At 53.1% G+C, this 25,210-nt stretch overlaps 2 protein-coding genes across 5 annotated transcripts in view; one reads left to right on the top strand and one right to left on the bottom strand.

Moving 5' to 3' along the window:
• ITPKC (inositol-trisphosphate 3-kinase C) overlaps nt 1-2,376 on the bottom strand; it is a 16,985-nt gene extending 14,609 nt beyond the window's left edge. Inside the window, exon 1 of the mRNA XM_081217572.1 lies at nt 1,137-2,376. Coding sequence (XP_081073698.1) covers nt 1,137-2,297 — 1,161 coding nt within the window. The 5' untranslated portion in view covers nt 2,298-2,376. The remainder of the gene's footprint in view (nt 1-1,136) is intronic.
• On the top strand, nt 2,376-25,210 carry COQ8B (coenzyme Q8B). 4 transcript variants are annotated; one of them, XM_081217579.1, is made up of 15 exons: nt 2,376-2,590; nt 6,216-6,317; nt 6,454-6,573; nt 6,715-6,781; nt 8,855-8,932; nt 12,410-12,529; nt 12,673-12,758; nt 14,030-14,170; nt 14,259-14,340; nt 15,344-15,437; nt 17,379-17,520; nt 17,668-17,775; nt 20,731-20,796; nt 23,968-24,054; nt 24,537-25,210. In XM_081217579.1, the coding sequence occupies exons 2-15, from the start codon at nt 6,219-6,221 to the stop codon at nt 24,816-24,818; spliced, it is 1,572 nt and encodes a 523-aa protein (XP_081073705.1). In that variant the 5' UTR covers nt 2,376-2,590; nt 6,216-6,218; the 3' UTR covers nt 24,819-25,210. The 4 variants fall into 4 exon arrangements, with proteins under 4 accessions (XP_081073705.1, XP_081073704.1, XP_081073706.1 ...); XM_081217578.1 differs by having other exon boundaries at nt 12,407-12,529; XM_081217580.1 differs by lacking the exon at nt 8,855-8,932 and having other exon boundaries at nt 12,407-12,529.

Genomic DNA, 25,210 nt, shown 5'->3' with positions numbered 1-25,210 from the left:
GCTCCCAATGCAGGGGGCGTGGGTTCGATCCCTGGTCGGGGAGCTAAGATCCTGCATGCCTCGGAGTGTGGCGGAAAAACATAAAATAAAAAAGAAAGCTTAGCACAGGGCTGGGCATGAGCGAGTGATAGCTGTTATTTTTGTTTCTTCATTCACTCCAGCTCAGCTGCTCTGAGATGCCAAGGAGATGAGGGAGCAGGCAGAGGGAACAGCAATGGCAGAGAGCCCCAGAGGGTCAGCGCCTCGGCTCCGGCACAGGCAGGCTGGGGCAGGTCTATCTCTTACATCTGTGGCCACATGTGTGAGCACGTTCCTAAAGGGAAGCATGTGGGCTGAGGGGGGCTCAGGGCAGATTCCAGCCAGGGGCCCCAGGACAATGGGAGGACCCAGCAGGCAGACCCACCAGAGGCTCTCACACCTGCCTATGCTCTGACCCTCCCTCCCTGAACCTGCCCTGACAGCCTTCCTGATCCACCGGAGAACCGCACCCAAGCTGCGGATGAGGGTGGAGGATGTAAACAAGAGTGTGCAGGAGCACCCTGGGGAGCTGGGGGGCAACGCAATGGGGAGATGGGAGAGTCCCTGGCCAGGCTGGGGGGGTCCCTTAGCATTTTGGGTTCACACAGCTCTTTGAGAATCTGATAAAAGCTGGGAGCTCACTCCCTACAAAAGTGAATGAGCTAAGGGGTGGTGAAGGCTGATGACCCTTTAAGGCAGCTACAGGCCCCAGACTTAGAAAAGTGGGGTAGAAAGTACACCCTTTCTGTCTGCCTAAACTAGTGTTCTTTAGAGTTTGGGGTCACAGACTGTGATCCAACAGAAGTCACAGACCCTTGCTGCAAAAACATGTGTATACACACACAGATTCACACAATTTCAGGGATTCCTGGGTACCATGAAGTTGGCCAGGGGCCATCCATTTTAGACCCCAGGACTGGAGGCAGTGGGTGAGGGGAAATGAAGAGAATTAGCAAGAGGCTGCCTGGAGAGGGTTAGTAACCCTGCTGTCGGATGGAAGAGGTGCCTGGAGATGAAATTGCTGGTGGAGTTCTAAAGAACTTCTCAAAGGAAAGGCGGGGGCGGGGGATACGGGATCTGTGGGGATGTGGCTCAAGGGCAGGATGGGTCCCACTCACCCCAGACCTGTCCTCGGGGTCGCTGGAACCTCCACCCCCGGCCACCACGTCATCCTCAGACTCGTCGAAAGAGGAGGCAGAGGAGAAGCCTCCACTACCCCCTTCAATCTGGGAGTGGGGTCCCACTGGCTGAGCCTCAGGCTCGGGGGTTTCAGGAGTGATGATGAGGCGGGGCACAGGGGTCAGGGGGCAACACTCCTGGTGAGAGTACAGGTGAGTCACCAACTCCCCGTGTTCTGGTTCCTCTAATGAGCCATCTTGGTTGGGCTCCCCCAAAAGGCAGTCTGTCCCAGGCTCTGTCTGGGGTCCATGAGTATCTTGTGTCTGGGGTCCATCAGTGCCAGGCTGTGGCCAGAAGCCATCAGTATCTTGTTGTGTTGGGAAACCATCGATGTCAAGCTGTTTCCAGGTTGTTTCCGTATCCTGTTGTATCTGGGAGCCGTCAATGTGCTGCTCTGTCCAGAGGTCTTTGGTATCCTGTTGTGTCCTGGAGCCATCAGTGTACAATTCTTTCCAAGAGCCATCAGCATTTTGCTCTGTTGAGAGAGAGGCCCCTTCTGGCTGAGTCCGGACGCTGGACCTGTTCTGGTGGGTCCAGAGGTTATCAGCCCTGGGCTTGGCCCTCTCTGGCTGGGTCTGTGACCCATGTATTTCTAGCTCTGCCCAGGGCCCATCAACCCCTTGCTGTGCCCAGAGGTTAGCCCTCTCTGGCTGACACTGGAGGTCAGACCTGTGTGGATCAGTCCAAAAGCCATCTGTCCTAGTCTCCGTCCAGTCATCGGCTGTCTCCAGTTCTGACCAGTGGCTGCTTCTTTCTGGATGTGTCCGGAGGATGGACCTGCCTGGCTCCGTCTTTTGGCTGGGCCGCTCCGTCCCCGCCCCGGAGCCAGCTGCTTCAGGCTCAGCCTGTCCGTCGGTCCCCGACTCAGGCCCAAGGCCGGCCCTCTCGGGCTCGGTGTGGAGGTTGGACTCCTCGGTCCGGGCCCGGGGACCGCCCCTCTCCGGCTGCCCCGCCGGGCCCCCTGCGCCGGGCCCAGGTCGTTGCTGCCCCGGCTGCCGCCGCCGCCCCCCTCGCGTCGCCGCCAGTCCCATGCGGGCTGTCCCCGGCAGCTCCCCAGCCTCCGCCTCGCTCAGGTTTCCCCGGCACGGGCAGCGCCTCATGCCCGCTCCCTAGGTTCGGGATTCGACCGGGCCCAGCCCCTCCTGCCCCTTTAAATCCCGCGAGGGGTGTGGCTGGGGAGCCCCGACTCGCGGGTTCCGGCCAGCGGAGCTCCAGCCCGCCCAGCCAAGCAGGGGTTAACCGATACTTTCCCCAGCCCCCCCCCCGCCCACAACTCCCGGGGAAGGCCCCGAAGCCCCGCCTCGCCGGACGTGACGTAAAGGGGTATGGGCCTTGTCTGGCCCCTCCCGTCTCCATTCGCGCGGTGAACCGCGAGCGCCTGGAGCTGGTCCAGGTATGGTGTGGGGCGCCGGGATCCTGGTCCCGGATCAGTGGGGCCCCTCGCAGCACCCTCGCAATTAACCCTACCTCCCCACGCCCTCGAGTGACTAGGTTAGTCTCCCTATAACCCCCGGCGACGAGTCCAGCAGCGCGCCCATTCTTCACGCAGCACCGGGAAGGACTGTCGAAGAGTTGGGAATTCCACTTGCGTGAGTTCGAGACCCGCCTCTGCTAGTTCCTAGCTGTGTTACCTTGAACGAGTGACTTCCTCTCCCAACCCCCTGCCCCAGCCCCAGACTCAGTTTCTCACCTGTAAAATGAGGATACATTATACTACTTTATTGTTTTGAAAAATGTGTGTTCAATGCCACAAGAGCCAGTCACTTTTACCAACTGGGAAACTGAGGCCCAGAGCAGTAAAAGAATTTGCCTAGGGTTAAATGACGGGCAAAACCAGGGGGTCTTAATCTCTGAAGCTAGAACGCCTGGTTTCAAATCTTGGCTCCAGCACTTACAGACTTGTCTCTTCAGAGACAACAGCATTTACATTTGTATACGTGCTTGTATAATGCCAGGAGCTGTACTTACCTCTTTACACCCAAAATCTTGTTAGGTAGGGATGATCATCATCCCCATTGCACCGTCAAGGAAACAGAGGCACAGAAAGGCAAAGCGGTGAGTGAAGATCACACATCTAGGGAATTCTGACAGTCCAATGGTTAGGACTCTGTGCTTCCACTGCAGGGGGCCTGGGTTCGATCCCTTGTCGGGGAACTAAGATCCTGCAAGCCGCCTGGAGAGGCCAAAAAAAGGGAAAAAAAAAATCTAAAAGTAGATTTTAACTTTGGCCCATCTAATCCAAAATTTGCGTCTTTGGTCACTATTTTTTAAAAATATTTATTTACTATTTTATTTATTTTGGCCAAGCCAGGTCTTAGTTGCAGCATGCATGCGGGATCTATTTCCCTGACCAGGGATCAAACCCCGGCCCTCTGCATTGGGAGTGCAGAGTCTTACCCACTGGACCACCAGGGAAGTCCCTTTGGTCACTATCGAGTGATACAACTTGATTTTGAGGCTGGGGGTGTTGGAAGAAGAGCCGGAAGTAAGAATATTTTCTGTAAATCAGTCCTGCCTCTGCTCAGAATCCTCAGTGGTTGCCATTCTACTCAGGAAAAAAAATCACAGTCTTCACCGTACCTGAGCTGGCTCTGCTTACCTCCCAGACCTCATCTAATCCTTGTCCCCTCACTCACTCTGCCCATTGGCATCTTTGCTATTTCTCTGAGATATCTTCCAGCACAGGGACTTTACACTGGTTGTTCCCTCTGCCTGGAACATTGTTTCCTCAGCTATTTCAATCGCTCCTTCCGGTATTTACTCAAACGATGTCTCCTCAATGAGGCCTTTCCTGACGACCCTATTTAAACGTACACTCTTCCCTCTTCTCCCTGCCCTTCCCTGGTTTGTTTTTCTCTTTAACAAGTGTCACCTTATTACATATACTTACGTATTTCATTGTGCCTCTCATCAGAAGCCAGCACCAAGAGGGCAAAGATTTTTGCCTGTATTGTTCCGTGCTGTGTCCCCAGTGCCTAGAAAAGCATATGGTAAGCGCTCAATAGAAATTTTGAAAAGAATAGTTTTTCTATAAGAAATTTCTCTCATGTATAGAACTCTTGTTCTGTACCAGCTCCGTGCCAACCTCTCTAGAGACACTATTTCACTGCATCCCTTTCTCACACTGAGCAAGAGGGGATGCCATGGCCCCACTTTATAAATGGGGACACTGAGGCTCAGAGCTCTGCCAACCTGTAGTCTTTGCTTGTAGCCACCAGGCTATTTGATATGATCTCATGTATCTGATACCAGGCTTGGTACCATGAGTCAGCCCTGTAGGATAAGTTATTGTCATAGGTGCTTTTTATATATTTTGCCCCCAAGAGTGAGCTGCCACCTAGCTCCTGAGTCAGACCCTTGTGTCTGGAAGAGTACAGGGGGTGGTTTCTGTTTTGAAACAGTCACCTGGAAAGGGGCGGTGGGCACAGACCCAGGGCTCTAAAATGAGTCATCTCTTTACAGACCAATGGGAAGTCATAGCAGGTCCCCCTAATGCATCATACATGCTGGGAAGCTGAGATCCAGAAAGTGTTGAGGCTCTTCTGAGGTCACGTAGCACAGGGACAGAGACAGGGAGGTCTGATTCCTGACAAAGGGGGTTAGACAGGGTTTGGGGGAGGAAGTTCTGTGTGGGGAGTGTCATATCCTCTCTCCCAATGGTGGGAGAGATGTCCCAGCCAGCTGCTTCTATTCCAGACTGAGAAGAGGGGTGAGTCAGTTTATTGGGGGGGGGGGGAAGCAGGCTTTAAGCCTGTCCTCCCTTCCCCATCAACAACACACACACCCAGATGGGCTGGGAGCTGGTTTTCTGGGATGCCAAGGCTCCTGAGTCAGCACTGGGAATCTTGGCTGAGTGTGTTCTGGAAAATGTCAGGCCTACAGGAAACAAAGGGCTCCCACTCACACCATCCTGCAGGTGGGCGGGGAGCTGAGAGAGCAGGGTGTAGGAGGGAACAGGGGCCCAGTGTGCAAAGGGCTGGGTGTGAGGGGGTTTATGCACACCGAGGGAAACAGTTGGTGAGCAGGGCAGGGGGGTTGTATGTGCAAGGGAGGAGGTTGGGTACCAGGATATGGGTATTTGAAGCTGAGGGTGAGTGTGCAAAGTGGAGGGGCTCCATGTGAAAGGGAAATGTTTGCTGGGAAGATGTGTGTTCAAAGGAGAGATGTTGAGCCTACTAGGGGTACAAATAAGGAAAACGGAGGCTGACAAAATGTTCGCGCAAAGTTGAGGTGTGGAGTTTGTAAAGGAGAGCAATGTTTGTAAAATAGACGTGTAGGAAACTAAAAGATCCGCCGCGGACAAGGCACTTTGAAGTGAGTGGAAGGGCACAAAGTGGCACGTGAGCGCTTCGGGGGGCCGTGGCCCAGCCCACCCTACCCTACCCTACCCTTAGGCCGTGGCCCAGCCCACCCTGAGGCCCTTCCTCTGGCCCCGCCCCCTCACATACAGCGTTGCTTATTTTGTGCCAGTCAGCGATCTGCTCCTCCGTCATTCGCTAGATGACCGGAGGGGGCGGGCATGAGAAGAAGACTGGAAATGCAGGAGCCGCCCCCCCCCCCCGCCCCCACCCGCACGCGTAGCTGACCCAGAGCCGGGGAGTGGGTGCTTAGCAACCGGGGGAAGTACCCAGTAACGGGGTTGGTAGGGGGGAACGCCGGAAGAGTTGTGGGCGCCTAGCAACCGAGGGGAAGGCGGTGCCTAGCAACGACGGGGGTGCTCAGAGGAGTGGAGAGGTAGCCCTGGAGGATCTGTGGGTGTCTAGCAACAGGGGAGGACCCTAGCAACGGCGCGGAGTGGGACCAGGGGGAAGTGGTTTGGAGAGGTGTTTGGGAAGAGCTATGGGTTCTTAGCAACGAGAGAGGGAACCAGGCGAAACTGGGGGCCTGTTAACAAGGGAGGAAGTCTTTGGTGGTGGGAGTCTTAGGGTGGACACGGAGGAATGTGAGGCAAAGACGGGCAAAGCAGGGAGGTCAGTCCCACAATTCCTACCCGAATAATCCCTCCTCTTCTCCCCCAGACAATGTGGCTGGAGGTGGGGGGCCTACTACGGGGGACCTGTGGACAGTGGGGCCGGACTACTGGTCTGCCTTGGGCCCTGGGGCCTGGGCCCCTCTGCTGGGTAAGAGGCTGGGGAGGGGTCTCCAAGAGGAGGAGGCTGAGGGAGGCTTCAGGGAGTCAAAGGACAGGGAGGGGTCTAAAAGGGCCAGGCCGATGGTACGTCCTCCAATCGTTACTGGTGTTCACGTCTCTTGCAGGGGCCATGTGGGGGTCCTTGGACCCAAAAACTTCACCAGGATGGGCCTGGCAGGGGCCTGGGTGAGGAGGATATTCGCAAGGCACGGGAGGCCCGGATCAGGAAGACACCCCGGCCCCAGGTATCATTGCCCCACACCCAGCAACACCCCATGAAGGCAGCTGGCCTCCCGAGCTTGGGGAACGGTGCGGTGGCAGGTTGGTTGGACTTCCTGGGTGCTGTGTCCACCTTTTCCCACTCAAACCTTCTCCCCGTTTCCCAGCTGAGTGACCGTTCTCGAGAACGCAAGGTGCCCACCTCCCGCGTCAGCCGCTTGGCCAACTTTGGGGGTAGGTATGACTGTGGGAGATTGTGACCTAGATCAGAGGAGGTGACATTTACACAATGAAACAAGGGAGAGAGTGGATCAGAGACAGAGAGAGGAGGGAGATATGAAAAAAGAATGAAGGCAAAGTCCTGTAGAACCAAGAGAAATAGAGAGGAATGTTGTGTTTATTGAGAACTTGGAATGTGCAGGGCCCCATACACATGTGGTCTCTGCACTGAATCAATGAGTGTTTGTTTCTGTTCTATAGATGAGGAAGTGGAGGCTAAGGGAAGTGAAGTGACTTGACCCCGGGTCATGCAGCAGGATTATTCAAACCTCAGGTCACAACTTGCATGAAATAATTTTCTTTTAATTATTTATTTACTTATTTATTTATTTTTGGCTGTGTTGGGTCTTTGTTGCTGCGCGCAGGCTTTCTCTAGTTGCGGCAAGTGGGGGCTACTCTTCGTTGCAGTGCGTGGGCTTCTCACTGCAGTGGCGTCTCTTGTTGTGGAGCACGGCTCTAGGCATGCGAGCTTCAGTAATTGTGGCACGTGGGCTCAGTAGTTGTGGTGCACGGGCTTAGTTGCTCCGCAGCATGTGGGATCTTCCCAGACCAGGGCTTGAACCCATGTCTGCTGCATTGGCAGGTGGATTCTTAACCACTGCACCACCAGGGAAGCCCTGCATGAAATAATTTAGCAGGTTGCAATCAGCATTAAAAAGAAGAATGGAGGACTTCCCTGGTGGTGCAGTGGTTAAGAGTCCGCCTGCCAGTGCAGCGGATACAGGTTCAAGCCCTGGTCCAGAAAGATCCCACATGCCGTGGAGAAACTAAGCCCGTGTGCCACAACTACTGAGCCCACGTGCCACAACTACTGAAGCCCGCGCACCTAAAGCTCGCGCTCCCCAACAAGAGAAGACATCGCAATGAGAAGCCCACGCACTGCAACGAAGAGCATCCCCAGCTCGCCGCAACTAGAGAAAGCCCGCACACAGCAACGAAGACCCAACACAGCCAAAAAAAAAAGAAGAAGAAGAATGGAAAATATGTGTACATGTAGAGTAAGGGAGAGTCTTGTTTCATGAAGCATTATATATACATCGGTCTCTACCAGTTATAATGCAAATGTCTTCTTTACTGTGGATCACGGTTCAGGTTTTAAAGATACCAATTGAAGGAGTCAAATACACTGGTTAGAGCTTTGGCACCAGGCTGCGCGGGGTTCAACAGGTGATTCTGCCGCATCCTCACTTTGTGACTCTGGATAAGTTACTTAACTTCTCTGAGCCTCGATTTCCTTTTCTGTAAAATGGAAGTTTTTCTGTAAAATTTCTCTCATGAGGGTGTGAGGACAAAATGAGTCAATGCATAAAAGGCACTGGGAATGGTTCCTGGCGTGGAGAAAAGTGCTCAGAAAGTGCCAACTATGATTATTTACAGAGATGGTGACAGTGAAAGAGGCAGAGTGACTCGAGATGTCTTTAAGGACAAGGAGACAGAGGAGGCAGAGGAAATCAGAGCCTAGACAGACATGCCGGGTGAACGGAAGGGCAGAGATGGAGAAATAACTGACTTAGAAAAGGAGAGGTGAGCATGAAGAAGAGGAGATGTGGACAGAGAAACAGCAGTCATAGGAAGACAGAGAGTCCTGGGGGGATCATTTCGGGGCCTTCTTACCCATGGCTGCACACTAGAATCATCCGGGATGCTTAAAAGAAAAAGAATTCTGAGGCCTCATCTCAGGCCAGTTCAACCAGAACCTCAGTGGTAGGGCCTGGGCATCGTATTTACAAAACCTCCTCACATGACTCCGTGTGCAGCCAGGGGTGAAAACCATTAACCCGGGAGACAGAGACAAGGAGAGAGGGATGGAGAAAGAGGTAGTCTCACCTCCAAGGGAACCTCAAGCAGGGAGAGTGTGAGTAAGAGACTGATTGGTAGACAGAGGGATGCAAAGAGCTGACTACAAAGAGTTGGGAGACAGGTGTACATAAAGAGAGAGAGGAGAGAGGGTCAGCAGGGTGGGGAGGGGGTGGGGGAGGAGATCTCCCCAGGGCAGACGGGCACTCAGGCTCCTCTCTCACTCCCCAGGACTGGCTGTGAGCTTGGGGCTGGGAGCGCTAGCTGAGGTGGCCAAGAAGTCCCTGCCCAGAGGACGTGTACAATCAGGTACGTGAGCCACGCTGTCTGGGGTCCACACCCTGGCTTTGCTGTGTGACCTGGGGTAAGTGGCTTCACCTCTCTGAGCCCCAGTTTCCTCAACTGGAGAATGGAGCCGATGATAACGTAGCCACCTCTTAGGGTCGTGGTGGAGTGCTCAGAACAGGGTGAAGCTGCTGTCAGGACGGTGTTGAGTAGAAGCAGGTCATGAGGGAAAAATATGTAAGCCATCCAGAGTTGAGTTCTTAACTGTGACCAGGAGAGGAAGCGTGAAAACAGGAGTGCCGGTGAGGGTCTGTGGACAACAGAGACGGACTGGGCTGTGTAGAGATCAGCATTGTGGGTACGATTCCGCAACATGTCGATGTTTTGAAACAAAAACGGGTGGATATTCTAGATGAAAAAGAGACTAGAGAGATAATAACTGACAAATGAAATGTGTGAGCCATGGTTGGATGTTTGAAAAGAAAATAACTATAAAAGACTTCTGGGTGGGCTTCTCTGGTGGCGCAGTGGTTGAGAATCTGCCTGCCAGTGCAGGGGACACGGGTTCGAGCCCTGGTCTGGGAAGATCCCACATGTCGCGGAGCAACTAAGCCCGTGAGCCACAACTACTGAGCCTGCGCATCTGGAGCCTGTGCTCCGCAACGGGAGAGGCCGCGACAGTGAGAGGCCTGCGCACCACGATGAGGAGTGGCCCCCGCTCGCCGCAACTGGAGAAAGCCCTCGCACAGAAACGGAGACCCAACACAGCCAAAAATAAATAAATAATAAATAAATTTTAAAAAAGAGAGAGAGAGAGAAATCTAAACACTTTAAAAAAAAAAAAGACAAGACTTCTGGGGACGATTGGAAAGATCTGAATATGACTGAGTAGTAGGTATTCAAGAATTAGTGTTAATTTTCCTGGGTGTGGTGTTGGCATGGTGATCGTGTAGGGGATTATTCTTATTCACACAAGTTGAGTGCAAATCAGTCAGCAAAACTATTGGTCAGTGTCTGGGTACACATGCACAGATAAAGTGGGTGAGGCAGCACGTTAAAACATTGAATCAGGTGTGCAGGTATTCACGGTGCTGTGAATCCGGTCTTTCTGTCTATTTGGATCTTTTTCAAAATAAAAAGTTGCGAGTAGGGCTTCCCTGGTGGCGCAGTGGTTGAGAGTCCGCCTGCGGATGCAGGGGACACGGGTTCATGCCCCGGTCCGGGAAGATCCCACATGCCACGGAGCGGCTGGGCCCGTGAGCCATGGCCGCTGAGCCTGCGCGTCCGGAGCCTGTGCTCCGCAATGGGAGAGGCCACAGCAGTGAGAGGCCCGCGTACCGCAAAAAAAAAAAAAAAGTTGCGGGTAGGTGGAGGAACAGGCTTTAGGGTGAGGCCAGACTGAATCCACACCCTGCTCTGCCACTGCTGCGCTGTGTGCCCCGAGGGCCAGGCACAGTACCTCTCTGAATCTCTTGCTTCCTCATGTTGAAAATTAAGGCATTGGTAGTTCTTACTTCCTGGGGTGTGTGGAGGTTCAGCCAGAGAATCCACAGAGACACTTAGAATTCTGCCTGGCACAGGCCTTCAGTAAAGAACTCAATAAGTGTTTTATGAAATAAGTAAAAATAAACACTTTATTGAATAATATAATTTGTATATAGAACCGTGCACATATCATAAGTGTATAGCGTGGTTCATTTTCACAGAGTGGATGCATCTGTGCACCCAGATCAAAAAACCCTAGACCAGTAATTCTCAAACTTTTTGGTCTCAGGATCCCTCTACACCCTTAAAACTGAGGAATGGATAAACAAGATGTATTATATCCATACAATGGGATTTCATTCGGACATAAAAAGGAATGAAGGGGCTTCCCTGGTGGCGCAGTGGTTGAGAATCTGCCTGCCAATGAACGGGACACGGGTTCGAGACCTGGTCTGGGATGATTCCACGTGCCATGGGGCAACTGGGCCCGTGAGCGACAACTACTGAGCCTGCGCGTCTGGAGCCTGTGCTCCGCAACAAGAGAGGCCGCGACAGTGAGAGGCCCACACACCGCGATGAAGAGTGGCCCCCGCTCGCCGCAACTAGAGAAAGCCCTCGCACAGAAACGAAGACCCAACACAGCCAAAAATAAATAAAAATAAATAAATAAATTTATTTTTTTAAAAAAGGAATGAAGGACTGATCCATGCTATCGTGTGGTTGAATCTTGAAACACTATCCTAAGTGAAAGAAGGCAGAGACAAAAGGCCACTTTTTTTTTTTTTAAGGCCACATATCGTATGATTCCATTTATCTGAAATGTACAGAAGAGGGAAGTCTACAGAGACAGAAAGTAGATTAATGGTTTCCAGGGACTCAAGGGGAGGCGGATGCGGAAAATGGGAGCAGGTAACTGCTAACAGGTTAGCAGTGATGAAAATGTTCTGAAATTGATTGTGGTAATAGTTGCACAACTGAATATACTAGAAGCCATTGAACTGTGCACCTTAAAATGGGTGAATTATATCATATGAATTATATCTCAGTAAAGCTATTAAAAAATAGAATGAGAACCCCAAGAACTTGTTTATGTGGGGTTGTATTTATGGATATTTGCTATATTAGAGATTAAAACTGAAAAAAATTTTAAACACAAGAATACACACACACACACACACACTCTCTCTCTCTCTCTCCGTCGGCCGTCAGAGCAATGACAGCATTACAGGTCGCAGCTTCTAGAAAACTCTACTGAACAGTTGCGGGTGAATGAGAGTAAAAAAGCGCAAATAACATATGAATATTATTATGAAAATAGTTCTGATCTCACAGACCCTCCTAAAGGGTCTCAGGGCGCCCCCAGAGCACACTTGGAGAATTGCTGCCCTTGTTCTCCAGAAGCTCTTCTCGTGCTGCATTCTGGTACCTCCCCCCTCATTAAGGGTCACCACTGTCTTGGCTTCTGACCCCCTGCGATTAGTTTTGTCTGTTTCTGCTCGTTTATACACATGTAATCAGACAGTGTATTCTCGTACGTGTCTGGTTTGTTTTGCTCAGCATTCTATTTGAGAGATGCATCCATGTTGCTGTGAGCAGTTGTAGGTTGTTTATTCAACACTGTAATAGTCACCCTGTGACTATTCCACAATTCCTTTGTTCGTTCTCCTGATGGTCATTTGGGTTGTTTCCAGTTTGGGACTGTTATGAATAACACTACCGTGAGCCTTCTTGGAGTATCTGTTGGTGGACACATATATGCCTTTCTCTTGGGGATATACCTAGGAGGCAAATTGCATCATGTATAGGTGTGTGCTTTACTGGAAACTTCCCAGCTGCTTTCCAAAGGGCTTGGGCCATGGCACTCTCATAGGCAGTGTTGGCGTTCAGGTGCTCCACATCTTTGTCAACACTTGGTATTGTCTTTTTTGTTTTAGCCATTCTAGTAGGTGTGCAGTGGTGTCATACTGATTATTTTTGTGGTTGCCATACTAATGATTATTCTCTCCACCCCAGAAGGAGGCTCCTGGCCGGGCTCCAGCCTTTTCCTTTCGGAGGCCAACGCCGAGCGGATTGTGCAGACCTTGTGTACAGTTCGGGGGGCTGCCCTCAAGGTTGGCCAAATGCTCAGCATCCAGGGTACAGCATGATCCTTGGCTCCTGACCCCTGACCTCAGTTCCACCCTACCCCACCTACCACCAAGCCCCAACTTCAGAGACTCCCACAGGGGCCCCTCCTGGCCTCTCCCCTCACTGCTTCCCTCTTCGCGATGTCTCCCTAGACAACAGCTTCATCAGCCCCCAGCTGCAGCGCATCTTCGAGCGGGTTCGCCAGAGCGCCGACTTCATGCCCCGCTGGCAGATGCTGGTGAGTGCCCAGAGGGGGAAAGGCTGGTGAGGGAGGCATGCCCCACCTGCCTGGCCCTCCTGTCTTCATGGCTGTGCTCCCTGTCTCACTCTGAGCCTGTGTCCCCATCTGTTAAATGGGGACCACTACAGCACACATCTCAGGATTGTTGTGATGAGTCTATGAGAGAACGGTGTAGAACACTTAGTCGAGTTCCTGGCAGGCTCAGGGCTCTGTCAGGGCTGTTAGAGAGGCGGTGAATGGGCTTCCCTGGTGGCGCAGTGGTTGAGAGTCCGCCTGCTGATGCAGGGGACGCGGGTTCGTGCCCCGGTCCAGGAAGATCCCACATGCCGCGGAGTGGCTGGGCCCGTGAGCCGTGGCCGCTGAGCCTGCGCGTCTGGAGCCTGTGCTCCACAACGGGAGAGGCCACAACAGTGAGAGGCCCACATACTGAAAAAAAAAAAAAAAACGGTGAAGTGCTGTGGTCAGGGACCAGACTTCAGGAGTTCAAACCCTGGCTCTGCCACTTACTACCTGTGCGGTTAGACATGTGGCCTGCCCTCCTGTGCTTCAGTTACCTCATCTGTGATTGCTGGTAGTGATAGCAACGGCCACATCATGGGGCTATGGAAATCAGTGTATGTGTAAAGCACTTTGAAAGGTCCCTGACACCCCGTGAGTGACATGCAGGTGTTAGCTCTTCTTATTACCGGTCTTTTAATTAAAGGAGGGAGTTGTCTGTAAGTAGTTTGGCACAGTGCCAGGCACTGAGTAAATGCCTGGGTGAGGGTGTGGAATCCAGAATCCAGCTGCCTGCCTTCTGAGCTCTCTTTGGCTCCCTTGCCATGTGACCCTGGGCAATTACTGCCCTTCTCTGAGCCACTCTATACAGGGTTCAGCCCACAGGAAGCTCTCTGTAAATTTTAGCTCTCCTTTATCACATTAACTTTTGAGTTAATAATATACGGGTATATACAATATACGGGTATAATGAAGGATTATTATCAATCTTAACCCTACATAATAGCAATCCACACATCAGCCCACACAGCCTCGGGAGTATGGGCTCAGGCTGGGCCTCCCAGTCTGCCAGTGCCTGGCTCATCACCTTGGTCAAGAGATCTCTCTCTGAGCCTCAGTTTCCTCATCTGTAAAGTGGGGTGGCAGCCAAGAGCTTGGCCCAGGGCCCCGTGTGTGGTGAGCGGGCTTATTAACGGGCAAAGCGCTCAGCACAGAACATGAACCCGGCTGCCTGAAACCATGATGATGATTGTCTCGACCACTATCCCCAGAGAGTTCTGGAAGAGGAGCTCGGCAGGGACTGGCAGACCAAGGTGGCCTCTCTGGAGGAGGTGCCCTTTGCCGCTGCCTCCATCGGGCAGGTGCACCAGGGCGTGCTGAGGGATGGGACAGAGGTGGCCGTGAAGATCCAGGTGAGAGCGGAGGTGGGGCGGGGGTGGGCTGGGCACCCGGCCGCCCCAGAGGGGTGACTCCCATCCTCCTCCCCTCCTCCCCTCCCAGTACCCAGGCGTCGCCCAGAGCATCCAGAGCGACATCCAGAACCTGCTGGCGGTGCTCAAGATGAGCGTGGCCGTGCCGGAGGGTGAGGCGCCCAGTCCACCCTGACTGTGGGAGGGTCGCCCTGAAGAGGGAAAGCGGGGCTGGATGGGGGGGGCGGGGGGAGGTGGAGGGCCAGCTCGGGGCAGGGTGTGCCCGTGTGTGTGTGAGCCTGAGTGAACGCCTCAGTCTGCGTGTTTGAGACAGAACAAAGGGACACCAAGGTGGGGAAAGCCCAGAGTAGTATGGGCGTGTGAGAAAAAGACAAACTCAGAGATGCCAACAGAAGCCCAGACAGAAATCCAGAAACAGACACACAGTGGGTGTGTGGAGAGGGACTGGAGGCCTGAGAAAGAACCGCAGAAACAGGAAGGGAGCGTAAGTGGGACCTCGCGTGTGTGTTACAGCATGTGAGACAGCGCCTGGGGGAGATGGAGCAGAGGGGTGTGTGTGTGTGTGTGTGTGTGCGTGCGCGCGCACACACGGAAGAGCGAGCGAGGGAGAGAGAGAGGAGAGAGTGAGAGAGTCAGGCCCAGAAGTAAGCTTCAGAGACACTGAGAGCAGTGTGAGAGAGTATGAAAAAAGGACAGAGAGGGACTTCCCTGGCAGTCCAGTGGTTAGGGCTCCACGCTGCCACTGCAGGGAGCCCAGGTTCAATCCCTGGTCAGGGAACTAAGATGGGAACTAAGATCCCACGTGCCACGAGGTGCGGCCAAAATATTTTTTAAAAAGAAAAATGGACAGAGAATAGGCGGCAGATGTGACTATGATAGGGGCCTAAGGACAGCTGTGTGTGCCTGAGAAAGAGACCCGAGCAGAGAGGCTTCCGCGGAGCCCGCAGTTGTGTGAAGGATGGGGAGGGGGGGTGCGTGGCCAGACAGTGCGGGGAAAAGGCATGGAGCGGACGGGGTGAGGGACGGTGAGACAGGGACAGGGTGAGAGGCACGACTGGCAAGAGAAGACATCCCTGAGCGGGAGCCTGAGGGGCCGGGCAGGGGGCGAGGGGCAGGCTGTGGCCTTCCCTGCCTGACACAGCTGCCACCCCTCAGGCCTGTTTGCAGAGCAGAGCCTGCAGGCCTTGCAGCGGGAGCTGGCTTTGGAATGTGACTACCGTCGTGAGGCGGCTTGTGCCCAGAACTTCAGGTAAGCTGAGGCCCCTACAGGCCCCTGGAGGCCCCCTTCCTCCCTCCAGCTTCCCTCCCGGGCTGAGAGGGAGGTGGATGCCCTCACAGCCTCCGGCAGCTGGAGCCCTGGGGTAGGGCTGGCAGACTCTCTCTTCATTTGTTCATCCATCCATGCCTTCACTCATTACTTCGTTCACACCCTGTGTCCTCTGTGAGCTCAAGCAGGTCACTTCCTCTCTCTAAATGTCTCTACTTTCTCATCTGTCCAATGGGACGCAGAACCACTGCGGTCTGATGGGGGAGACAGACTTGTCAACAGGCACTCCGTCACACGAGATACCGTTACACCCACCGGACTAACAGAGATGAAGCAGTCTGTCTGTCAAGAGTTGGCGAGAACGGGGCTCCAGGGCATCTTTTGTACACTGTGGACAGAGGGAGAAATTGATACAAGCATTTTGGAGAATGGTTGGGCATCATCAAGCCTCAGTGTTCACATCCAACCCAACAGTTGCCCCCCTGGCTAAATACTCTAGTGACCCTTAATGCCAGTACACACCATCAGACTTTTCCAGAATACTCAGAGCAGCAATAGCCCCAAACTGGAAACAACCCAAATCTATCAAATTCATCCAACAGGGTGGATAAATAAGTTATGGTATGTTCATCAGCATAATTCGTACAGCATCAAGAATGAATGAACTACAGCTACATGGAACAGTGGTTGTATCTTAGAGGCATCATGATAAGTGGCAATTAATTATACCTCAGTGAGACCTTCCACAGCGTGGAGCATGGCCCACACGTTTACGGAGCCCGGCTCTGTAGATACGAAGCCAGAGAAAGGACAGTAGAAGGCAATGGTTAGGGGCATGGGCTCAGATGTGGGATCCAGTCAGGATCCAGTCCTGGGTCAGCTCTTAACAGGCTGGGTGGCCTTAATCCGCCCAGTGGCCTTAGGAGAACGTCCTCCTCAGGGGGAGTGAGAATAAAAGAGAATTGTGCTGACTGAACGTTCAGCAGAGTCCTGCCCTATGAGGAGCGGATCAAACGTCAGAGATTTGACAAACAAGGACAAAAATACAAGCCCCCAAAGCAGGACCTGGAGATGGAGAGTGTCAGGTGGGCTGGGCCAGAGCGCTCCAGTGTGGGATCTGGGGAGACCACCACCTCACGGGGGGACCTCCCAGTGCTCTTAGGATAAAACGCACATCATTTCTCATTTCCCCGGCTCCTCCCCATCTCCCTGTCCCCCTACCCGCTAACTCCAGCCATCCCACAGGTCCCCAACCAGAGGCCTCGCTCATATTCTTTGCCTCCCAAACCTTGCATCGACACACCTATCTCAATCTATTACTGGTCTGTTTGTTTGTTAGGGTGTGGTCTCTGCTGTGTGTGGGGGGGTCACGCCTGGGGCTCATCTACTGCTCTGTCACCCAGCATCGTCCAGCACAGGGATGGGCACCGAGCGAGGTTCTTTCCCTTGATTAGCCAGTGTTTAGAATAATGACTCTAAGGAGTGGCCAGTTGAGTATCACTGTGGACTCGGAGATTTGTATATGAGTGACTATTTTTTGGATGGATTAATTGATAAGTTCATGAGAAAGTAATGCTTAATTAATACACTGAGTTCATCCTGGGGCGACCAACAGAGAAGTGTTTCCAGAAGGGAGGTGGTAATTGGGTCTCCAGCGGCACCCAGCTTAGGGGCAGACACAGAGTGGGTGCCATGGAGATATTTGTTGAATGAGTAAATGCGTGAATGAATGAAATGTCTGAATGAATGTCAATCCAACCAGGTACGGGCCATCACTCCAGACAGACAGGAAAGAGGAGGGCAGGAGGAAAGGCAAGACAAAGGCTGTTCATGGAAGACTCCTCAGAGGAGGGGGAGGCCTCAAGCAGGACCACAGGGGCCTGAAGTGTTAAGTCCCATCCCCACCCCTCCCATCTGCCCCAGGCAGCTGTTGGCAGACGATCCCTTCTTTCGGGTGCCAGCCGTTATTCAGGAGCTGTGCACGACGCGGGTGCTGGGCATGGAGCTGGCTGGAGGGCTCCCGCTGGACCAGTGCCAGGGCTTGAGCCAGGACATCCGGAACCAGGTACATGGGGCTCCTGGGGCAGTAGGGAGGGTGCTGCTCTGGGGCACAGCTGACAGGGCAACCCAGACCCATGGTCCCTCTCCAGGCCTCAGAGGGCTTTACAGGGGCACATGGCTCTGAGATGTCTGTTACTCCTTCCCACCCCAGATCTGCTTCCAGCTCCTGAGGCTTTGTCTTCGGGAGCTGTTTGAGTTCCGATTCATGCAGACGGACCCCAACTGGGCCAACTTCCTGTATGATGCCTCCAGCCACCAGGTTGGTTCCTTGTGTTGTGTGTCAGGGTACATTAGCTGCTGTAACAGATATTTCCCAATATGGCAGCAGCTCAACACAGTAGTAGTTGATTCCCCATGTAACAGGCTGGAGTGGCCCTCCTCCGTGCAGTGCGTCAGGGACCCAGGCTCCTTCCCTTTTGTGAGTGTGCCATCCCCTCGGACTTGAAAGGCTCTCCTTCCAGTGCAAGGGCAAAGAGAGATTGAGAGGGTAACCCACTGTCTAACTGCTTCGGCCGGAAGTGACCCATCATTCCCTTCACCATTCCACTGATAAGAACTGGTCATGGGGCTAGTCTAGATGCAGGGGATGCTGGGAAATGGAGTCCCTGGCTAGGCAGTGGCTTCCTAGTGGCAGTGGAGAAGAGGGAGCACCACTTTTGCAAGACAGTCATCATTACCACACCCATCACTCATGTAGAACACACCAAGCACCTACTGCCTCTTGAAAGTGATGCCAAGGCAACCCTGATCCTTGCCTTCCCAGAGTTCCCAGTCCAATGCAGGGACCCATCACCAGACAGTGTGACCTGTAGTTAATACCTTGATGAGGAAGCACAGGCGAGGGGCCAGTGATGGGAGAGGCACAGGGGACAGTGGGAAGCCAGGAAAAGTGGCTGACCCTGCCTGGAGTGGGTGGGGTCAAGGAAGGTGAAACCAGAAAGATGAGAGAAGGACAGCCATCTAAGGAGCAGGGAAGAGCATACTTGGCAAAGGACACAGGCTGTCCAAAGGCCTGGGGGTGACAGTTTGGACTGAAAAACTCTCAGCGTGCATGGTTGCTAAGTGGCTCTCCAAAGTGGTCTGTGCCATTCTGTCCCCAGAGGGGTCTTTCTAAAACACAAATCTGGCCAAGCTGTCCCTTCTACAGCTTCCAACACCCTCAGGATCAAGTGAGCCCTGTGCTGAGTGTGACATGGCCCCACTTAGTCCAGCCTCAGTCCCTTGACACCCTCTTCCCCCACAAGTGCACAGACAACCTGCATCCCTCCAAGGCTCGCACCCCAGCGGGGGTGTTTTCCTTCCTCCGGTGTGGTGATAAGAGGCCTGGCGTCGATTTACTGGGTCTCAACAGCAGTTCTTGTTTTAAAAGGATAGAATGTGTTGCAGATGGGAGGGATGCATATTACTTCAGGACACTTTTGTTTTATGTTTATGTGTGCATGTGCACTGGTGCCCAGGATAATCTACATTTCTTTTTTTTTTTATATAACTTTATTTATTTTATTTATTTATTTTTGGCCGCATTGGGTCTTTATTGCTGCGCGCGGGGTTTCTCTAGTTGTGGCGAGTGGGGGCTACTCTTCGTTGCGGTGGGTGGGCTTCTCACTGCGGTGGCTTCTCTTCTTGCAGAGCATGGACACTAGGCACGTGGGCTTCAGTAGTTGCAGCACGTGGGCTCAGTAGTTGTGGCGCGTGGGCTCTAGAGCACAGGCTCAGTAGTTGTGGCACACGGGCTTAGTTGCTCCGCAGCATGTAGGATCTTCCTGGCCCAGGGCTTGAACCCATGTCCTCTGCATTGGTAGGCGGATCCTTAACCACTGCACCACCAGGGAAGCCCCTAATCTTCATTTCTTACCGTGGGTTATGATAAACAGTTTGAACTCCACTGTCATAGAGAAACTTACACACATGTTCATGGGGTACTGCTTTTTTTTTTTTTTTGCCGTTTTTTAAACATTTCAACTTTATTTGGTTCATTTTATCTACATTCTTTATTTTATTTACTTTTTTAAAAATTTATTTATTTATTTATTTATTTATTTATTTTTGGGTGCGTTGGGTCTTCGTTGTGGTGCGTGGGCTTCTCCTGTTGCAGAGCACGGGTTCTAGGCGCATGGGCTTCAGTAGTTGTGGTGCATGGGCTCAGTAGTTGTGTCTCGCAGGCTCTAGACCGCAGGCTCAGTAGTTGTGGCACATGGGCTTAGTTGCTCCGCGGCATGTGGGATCTTCCCGGACCAGGGATCGAACCCGTGTCCCCTGCATTGGCAGGCGGATTCTTAACCACTGCGCCACCAAGGAAGTCCCTTTTTTTTGAATTTTTGAATTTTATGTTATTTATTTTTTTATACAGCAGGTTCTTATTAGTTATCTGTTGTATACATATTAGTGTATAGATGTCAATCCCAATCTCCCAGTTCATCCCACCACCACCTCCCCACCCCACCCCACCCCGCCCCTTTCCCCCCTTGGTATCCATACGTTTGTTCTCTACATCTGCGAGCACTGCTTCTAATAGCAAAACCTAGAAATAACCACAGTGCCCATCAAGCAGATAAATACGATATATTCATGCAACAAAATCTTACATGGCAGTGAAAAAATGAATGAATGAGCTAGAGCAATGGGGATGAATTGCAAAACCATGTCGAACACAAAGAATTTGCAGAATATTATAAATACCATTTATATGACGTTTTAAAATATGCAGAACATTAGTATGTTTTGTTCATGGATCCACATATGTATAGAAAACATAGCAACACATGCATGGGAATTTCAGGAAACAATTTACTAATAAAAATAATTTCAGGAAAGTGGTGACCCTGGAAGAGAGGGTGGGGATGGGGGGAGGTAGGATCAGGCCCCACTTAGATTGGTAGTATTTTATATTTTAAACTGGGTGGTAGGATTTGTGGGTGTTGATTTTACTTTCCCATATATTTTATTATTCTCCAGATTTTTTTTTCTGAGCCTAAAACATGTTATTATAAAAACAACTAGGACCCCAAAAATAAAAACCAGGTCCCTTCAGCTTCATGTGGGGGTGGATTGATGTGTGGAGACCGGAAGCCAGGAGCCCAGGGGAGGCAGCTGGGCGGGGACTTGGGCAGGAGGGGCAGTGTGTGGGGAGAGAGGGACAGACCCTGGCCCCCCCATAGACAATGGGCAGCACTGGTGGATTCCCAGTGTCCCTTTCACCATCCTTCATTTCCAGGTGATCTTGCTGGACTTTGGTGCAAGCCGGGAATTTGGAACTGAATTCACAGACCATTATATCGAGGTGAGTTCCCCCAATCCTGGAGTCTCTGAAGGGTGGAGCCTCAAGCCAGATAGTAAGGCTTGTAGAGAAGGAGAAACACAATATCTGGAATGAAGAAATAAATAATAGTGATATCAGTAGCAGCTAACAAATACCAAGCACTTAATATTATGTCAGGCACCGTTTTAAGTGCTGTACATGTGGTAACTGATCTGAACCAGAAAGCAACTCTGTGAGGTGAGGACCATTTTTAACCCCATTTTACAGAGGAAGTAACTGGGGCTCTGAGAGGTTAAGTCACTTGCCCAAGGTCACAGCAGACCTGGGATTCAAACTCAGGGAGTCTGGTTACACAGCCCATGTTCCCAACCCCTCACTAGCTGCCTCCTAAGAGAAAGGCCCACGATGGCCAGCCTGTCACCTCCCCACACCCGATGCTGTCAAGGGCCTTGGTGTCCAGCCTTGTGCTCACATACCTCCCCTCCAGCTGCTCCCTATTGAGCAGTTCTCTCTTTGAGAAGTGTTTCCTCACTTTATGTTGCCCGTCCTTCCCACCCAGAGGTTGATTTGTCTCAGATCCCACAGAAAACACCATCTCATTAATTTGTTGAGATTCGACCTGGGTCTTCTTTTTTTTTTTTTGGTTGTGTTGAGTTCATTGCTGCATGAGGGCTTTCTCTAGTTGTGGCGAGCAGGGGCTACTCTTTGTTGCGGAGCACGGGCTCTAGGTGCACGGGCTTCAGTAGTTGTGGTGCACAGGCTCAGTAGTTGTGGCCCACGGGTTTAGCTGCTCCGTGGCATGTGGAATCTTCCCGGACCAGGGCTTGAACCCGTGTCCCCTGCATTGGCAGGCGGATTCTTAACCACTGCACCGCCAGGGCAGTCCCTCAACCTGGGTCTTCTAATCACTGGGTCATCAATTCAAACGTTCTCTGACCCCCCTCTGTGCCTAGTCCTATTCTAGGCAATACTGGGGACAACAGTGAGCAATGCAGTCTAGGTCTCTGCCTTCACAAAACTCACAGTCCAGTAGGGGGACAGACAGAAAGGACCAGAGTGATCAGGGCTGAGATGGGAGAATCACGGGGGACTGAGGGAGACCGGATGAAGAGCCTGGCCTGACCTAGGGGGTCAGGGAGGGCTTCCTGGAGGAGAAGACATCAGAGTTGAGACCTGAGGGATGAGGAGACCAATCAGGAAGAAGCTAAGGAGGGTACTCCAGACAGATAACATGGGCAAAGGCCAAGGGGTGAAAAAGGATATTCTGACTAGAGCAGCACTTCTCAAACTTTAATGCACATGAGAACCCCACCACCACCATGATCATGTTAAAATGCAGATTCTAGGGGCTTCCCTGGTGGCGCAGTGGTTGAGAGTCCGCCTGCCGATGCAGGGGACGCGGGTTCGTGCCCCAGTCCGGGAAGATCCCACATGCCGTGGAGCAGCTAGGCCCGTGAGCCATGGCCGCTGAGCCTGCGCGTCTGGAGCCTGTGCTCCGCAACGGGAGAGGCCACAACAGTGAGAGGCCCACGTACTGAAGAAAAAAAAAAAAATGCAGATTCTGGTCTGGAGTTAGGCTTAAGATGCTGCCTTTCTAACATGCTCCCAGGTGATGCCAAAGCTACTTGTACAGGGATCACACTCTGAGTAGTAAGATCCTAGAAGACCAAAGGGAAGTTCCCATTGGGACTGGGCAGGCAGGTGGGGACATAGCAGGAGCCAGCAGTGAGGCTGGCAGTCACTCTGGGTCTCTGAAGCCATGCTTTGCAGCTTGTACTTTATTCGGGTGCCCTGGGGAGCCGTGGAAGGGATTGGAGCAGGGGAGGGACATAGAATTTGGAAATTCCTGAATGATGAGTGGTCTTTTAAGACAGGCCTGGGAGCCTGGGCGGGTGGGGGTTGGAGGGGGTTCTGGCGTGAAGACTGGGGGATGGTGGGGCCACCCTTTAGGTGGAGACGAGAAGGAATTGGTAACCCCCCTCCCCCCCCCCCCACACACACATAGAGGCTCCTTGGGGCCCTTTCTGCAGGCCACTCGAGGCACAAAGCCGAGGCCTCTCTGGGTAGCTGGGACATCCCCTGCCCCTCCCCACCACAGGCCTGTTCCGCACGGCCCTCCTGCCTCCTCCCCAGCCTTTTCCAGTTTAAGAAAGGCCTGTCACACTGACCCCCCCAAGGACCACAGGCGTGACAGATGGCCAGACAGGCTGGGGCAGGGGGAGCTGGGACAGAACAGAACCGCCAGATTTAATCCTGTATTCCCCCTCCTCCCAAGGAGGGGCAACTCAGTGGTGAAGGGTTCGTCCCAGCTCCCCTCCTCTCCTTGCTGTTCCCCACTCTGAGCCTGTTTCCTCGTCTGTGAAGTAGGGACCCTCCTATTTACCTCTTAATAGTAATAGTAGCTCATAATATTTATGGCCTTTCCTACACGCGGGCACCGTGCGAAGCACTCCACAGATATACCTCCTTCATCCTCCAAGATCCTGGCCAGGAAGATGCTTTCATCATCCCCACTTCACAGATGAGAAAGCAGAGCCCCAAAAAGCAAAGCGACTTGCCCCAGGGTCAGCCAGCAAGTGGCAGAGCTGGGATGGAGCCCAAGCAGGCTGGCTCCCACTTCTGTCTGTCCATGTGCCCTCAACTCCTGCACATCCTGCGTGGCTGGGGAGCTGCTTAGCTCCAAACACTGATTTGCTAAACAAGGGGTTTTCACCAAGGGCCTCCTGAGTGAGCGCCACTTGGGACTAAACCCAGCTGGGATCCCTGCCTTCCTGGGGCTCCAAGTCCAGGGCAGGAACCAGGCATCAACAGACATCAACCAGGTGATCACAGGGATGGCAACCTCAGAGGCAGTTCCGGGTCATGATCACATACTTGCCCAATTAAGTGTTTGGACCCATGGGTACCACTTGACATCTGCTTTCCTCTGTGCTGTTTCCCTGTGGTAGTTTCCAGGCAGGCTCTGCCTTCCCAGCCAGGTGGGCAGAACACCTGACCACTGCAGCCCCCAGGCTCTGGAACAGTCTTGAGAGAGACACAGACAGGGGTAAGGTGGGGAAGGAGAGGCTTCTAGGTGAGACGGCTTAGGTAGATGAGAACAGAAGTGGTTACTGGCAGGGCCCAGCTTCCAGCTCCCACCTCCAGACCCCTCCTTGAACCCCTCTGACCCTGTGCCCACATCCATCTCCCCAGGTGGTGATGGCTGCAGCCAACGGAGATAGAGACCAGGTCCTGCAGAAATCACGAGACCTCAAATTTCTCACAGGCTTTGAGACCAAGGTTGGGAGAGATGGGGCTGGTGTCTCTTGTGGGGAGTGGGGAGCTGCTTCTCTCTACTGGGGAAACTGTGGATGAGTGAGGAACTCTAAGGGGGCTGCTTATCTGTTCTGGGGGTTCTGGGGAGCAGGGGGGAATGGGGGCTGCTTGGCTACTCAGGAATCCTGAGAAAATGGGCACCACTTACCTGTTCTAGAGGGAGGAATGGGGGACTGCTGGTGGATATGGGGGGGTCGGGGAACAGAGGCTGCTTCTCTGTTCTAGAGAGAGTGAGGGCTATTTGTCTACTGGAGGCCCTGAGAGGACAGGAAGGGCCCTTTCTTTTGGGAGGAGTAGGGGGCTGCTTGTCTCTTAGGGGCTCTGGAAGGGGTGGAGGCTGCCTATTACTCTTTGGGGAGTTGGGGGCTTGTGTTTATACTTGAGACTCTGGGGGAATGGAGGGCTATATGTCCACACTGGTTGCCTCTGGTTTCCCCGACCCCTAGGCATTCTCGGACGCCCACGTGGAGGCCGTGATGATCCTGGGGGAGCCCTTCGCCACCCAGGGCCCCTACGACTTTGGAGCGGGTGATACTGCCCGCCGTGTGCAGGGCCTCATCCCTGTGCTGCTGCAGCACCGGCTTCGCCCACCGCCTGAAGAGACCTATGCCCTGCACAGAAAGCTGGCAGGGGCTTTCCTGGCCTGTGCCCGCCTCCATGCCCACATCGCCTGCCGGGACCTCTTCCAGGACACCTACCACCGCTACTGGGCCAGTCGCCAGGCATAGCCACTGCCCGAAGCCTCCTAACCAGAGGGATGTCTGCTCCGACCCCTCAGAGACTCCATCTCGGGATTCCAGCCCCATAGCAGGCCATCCCCTGCTCTGAGGCCTCCTCCCCTCTCTGCTGCAGGTCTGGGGACCCACCTTGGGCTTGGGACTAGGGAACTCCAGCTTCATAGCACCGTATCCTGCTCTCCCCACTCCAAAGGGAGCATCCAGGAACTCCACCCAGCTATTAATTTATGTCTGTCAACATGTGAGAGAGCCTTAGGCCCCTCCGCACTGCCATTGTGGAGATCAGACTCACCTAGACGGGGAGCCCCTGACCTCTGCGTCAGGTCTCCCCCAGATGTGGCCGGTGTTTGAACCTTCGGTCCTAATAAAAGTGGCCCTCCCCT

This window comes from Mesoplodon bidens, assembly GCF_964165515.1.
Source record: "Mesoplodon bidens genome assembly, chromosome: 18".
NCBI lineage: Eukaryota > Metazoa > Chordata > Mammalia > Artiodactyla > Ziphiidae > Mesoplodon > Mesoplodon bidens.
Note: the sequence above shows the minus strand (reverse complement) of the source record. Positions and strands in the feature narration are given on the sequence as shown.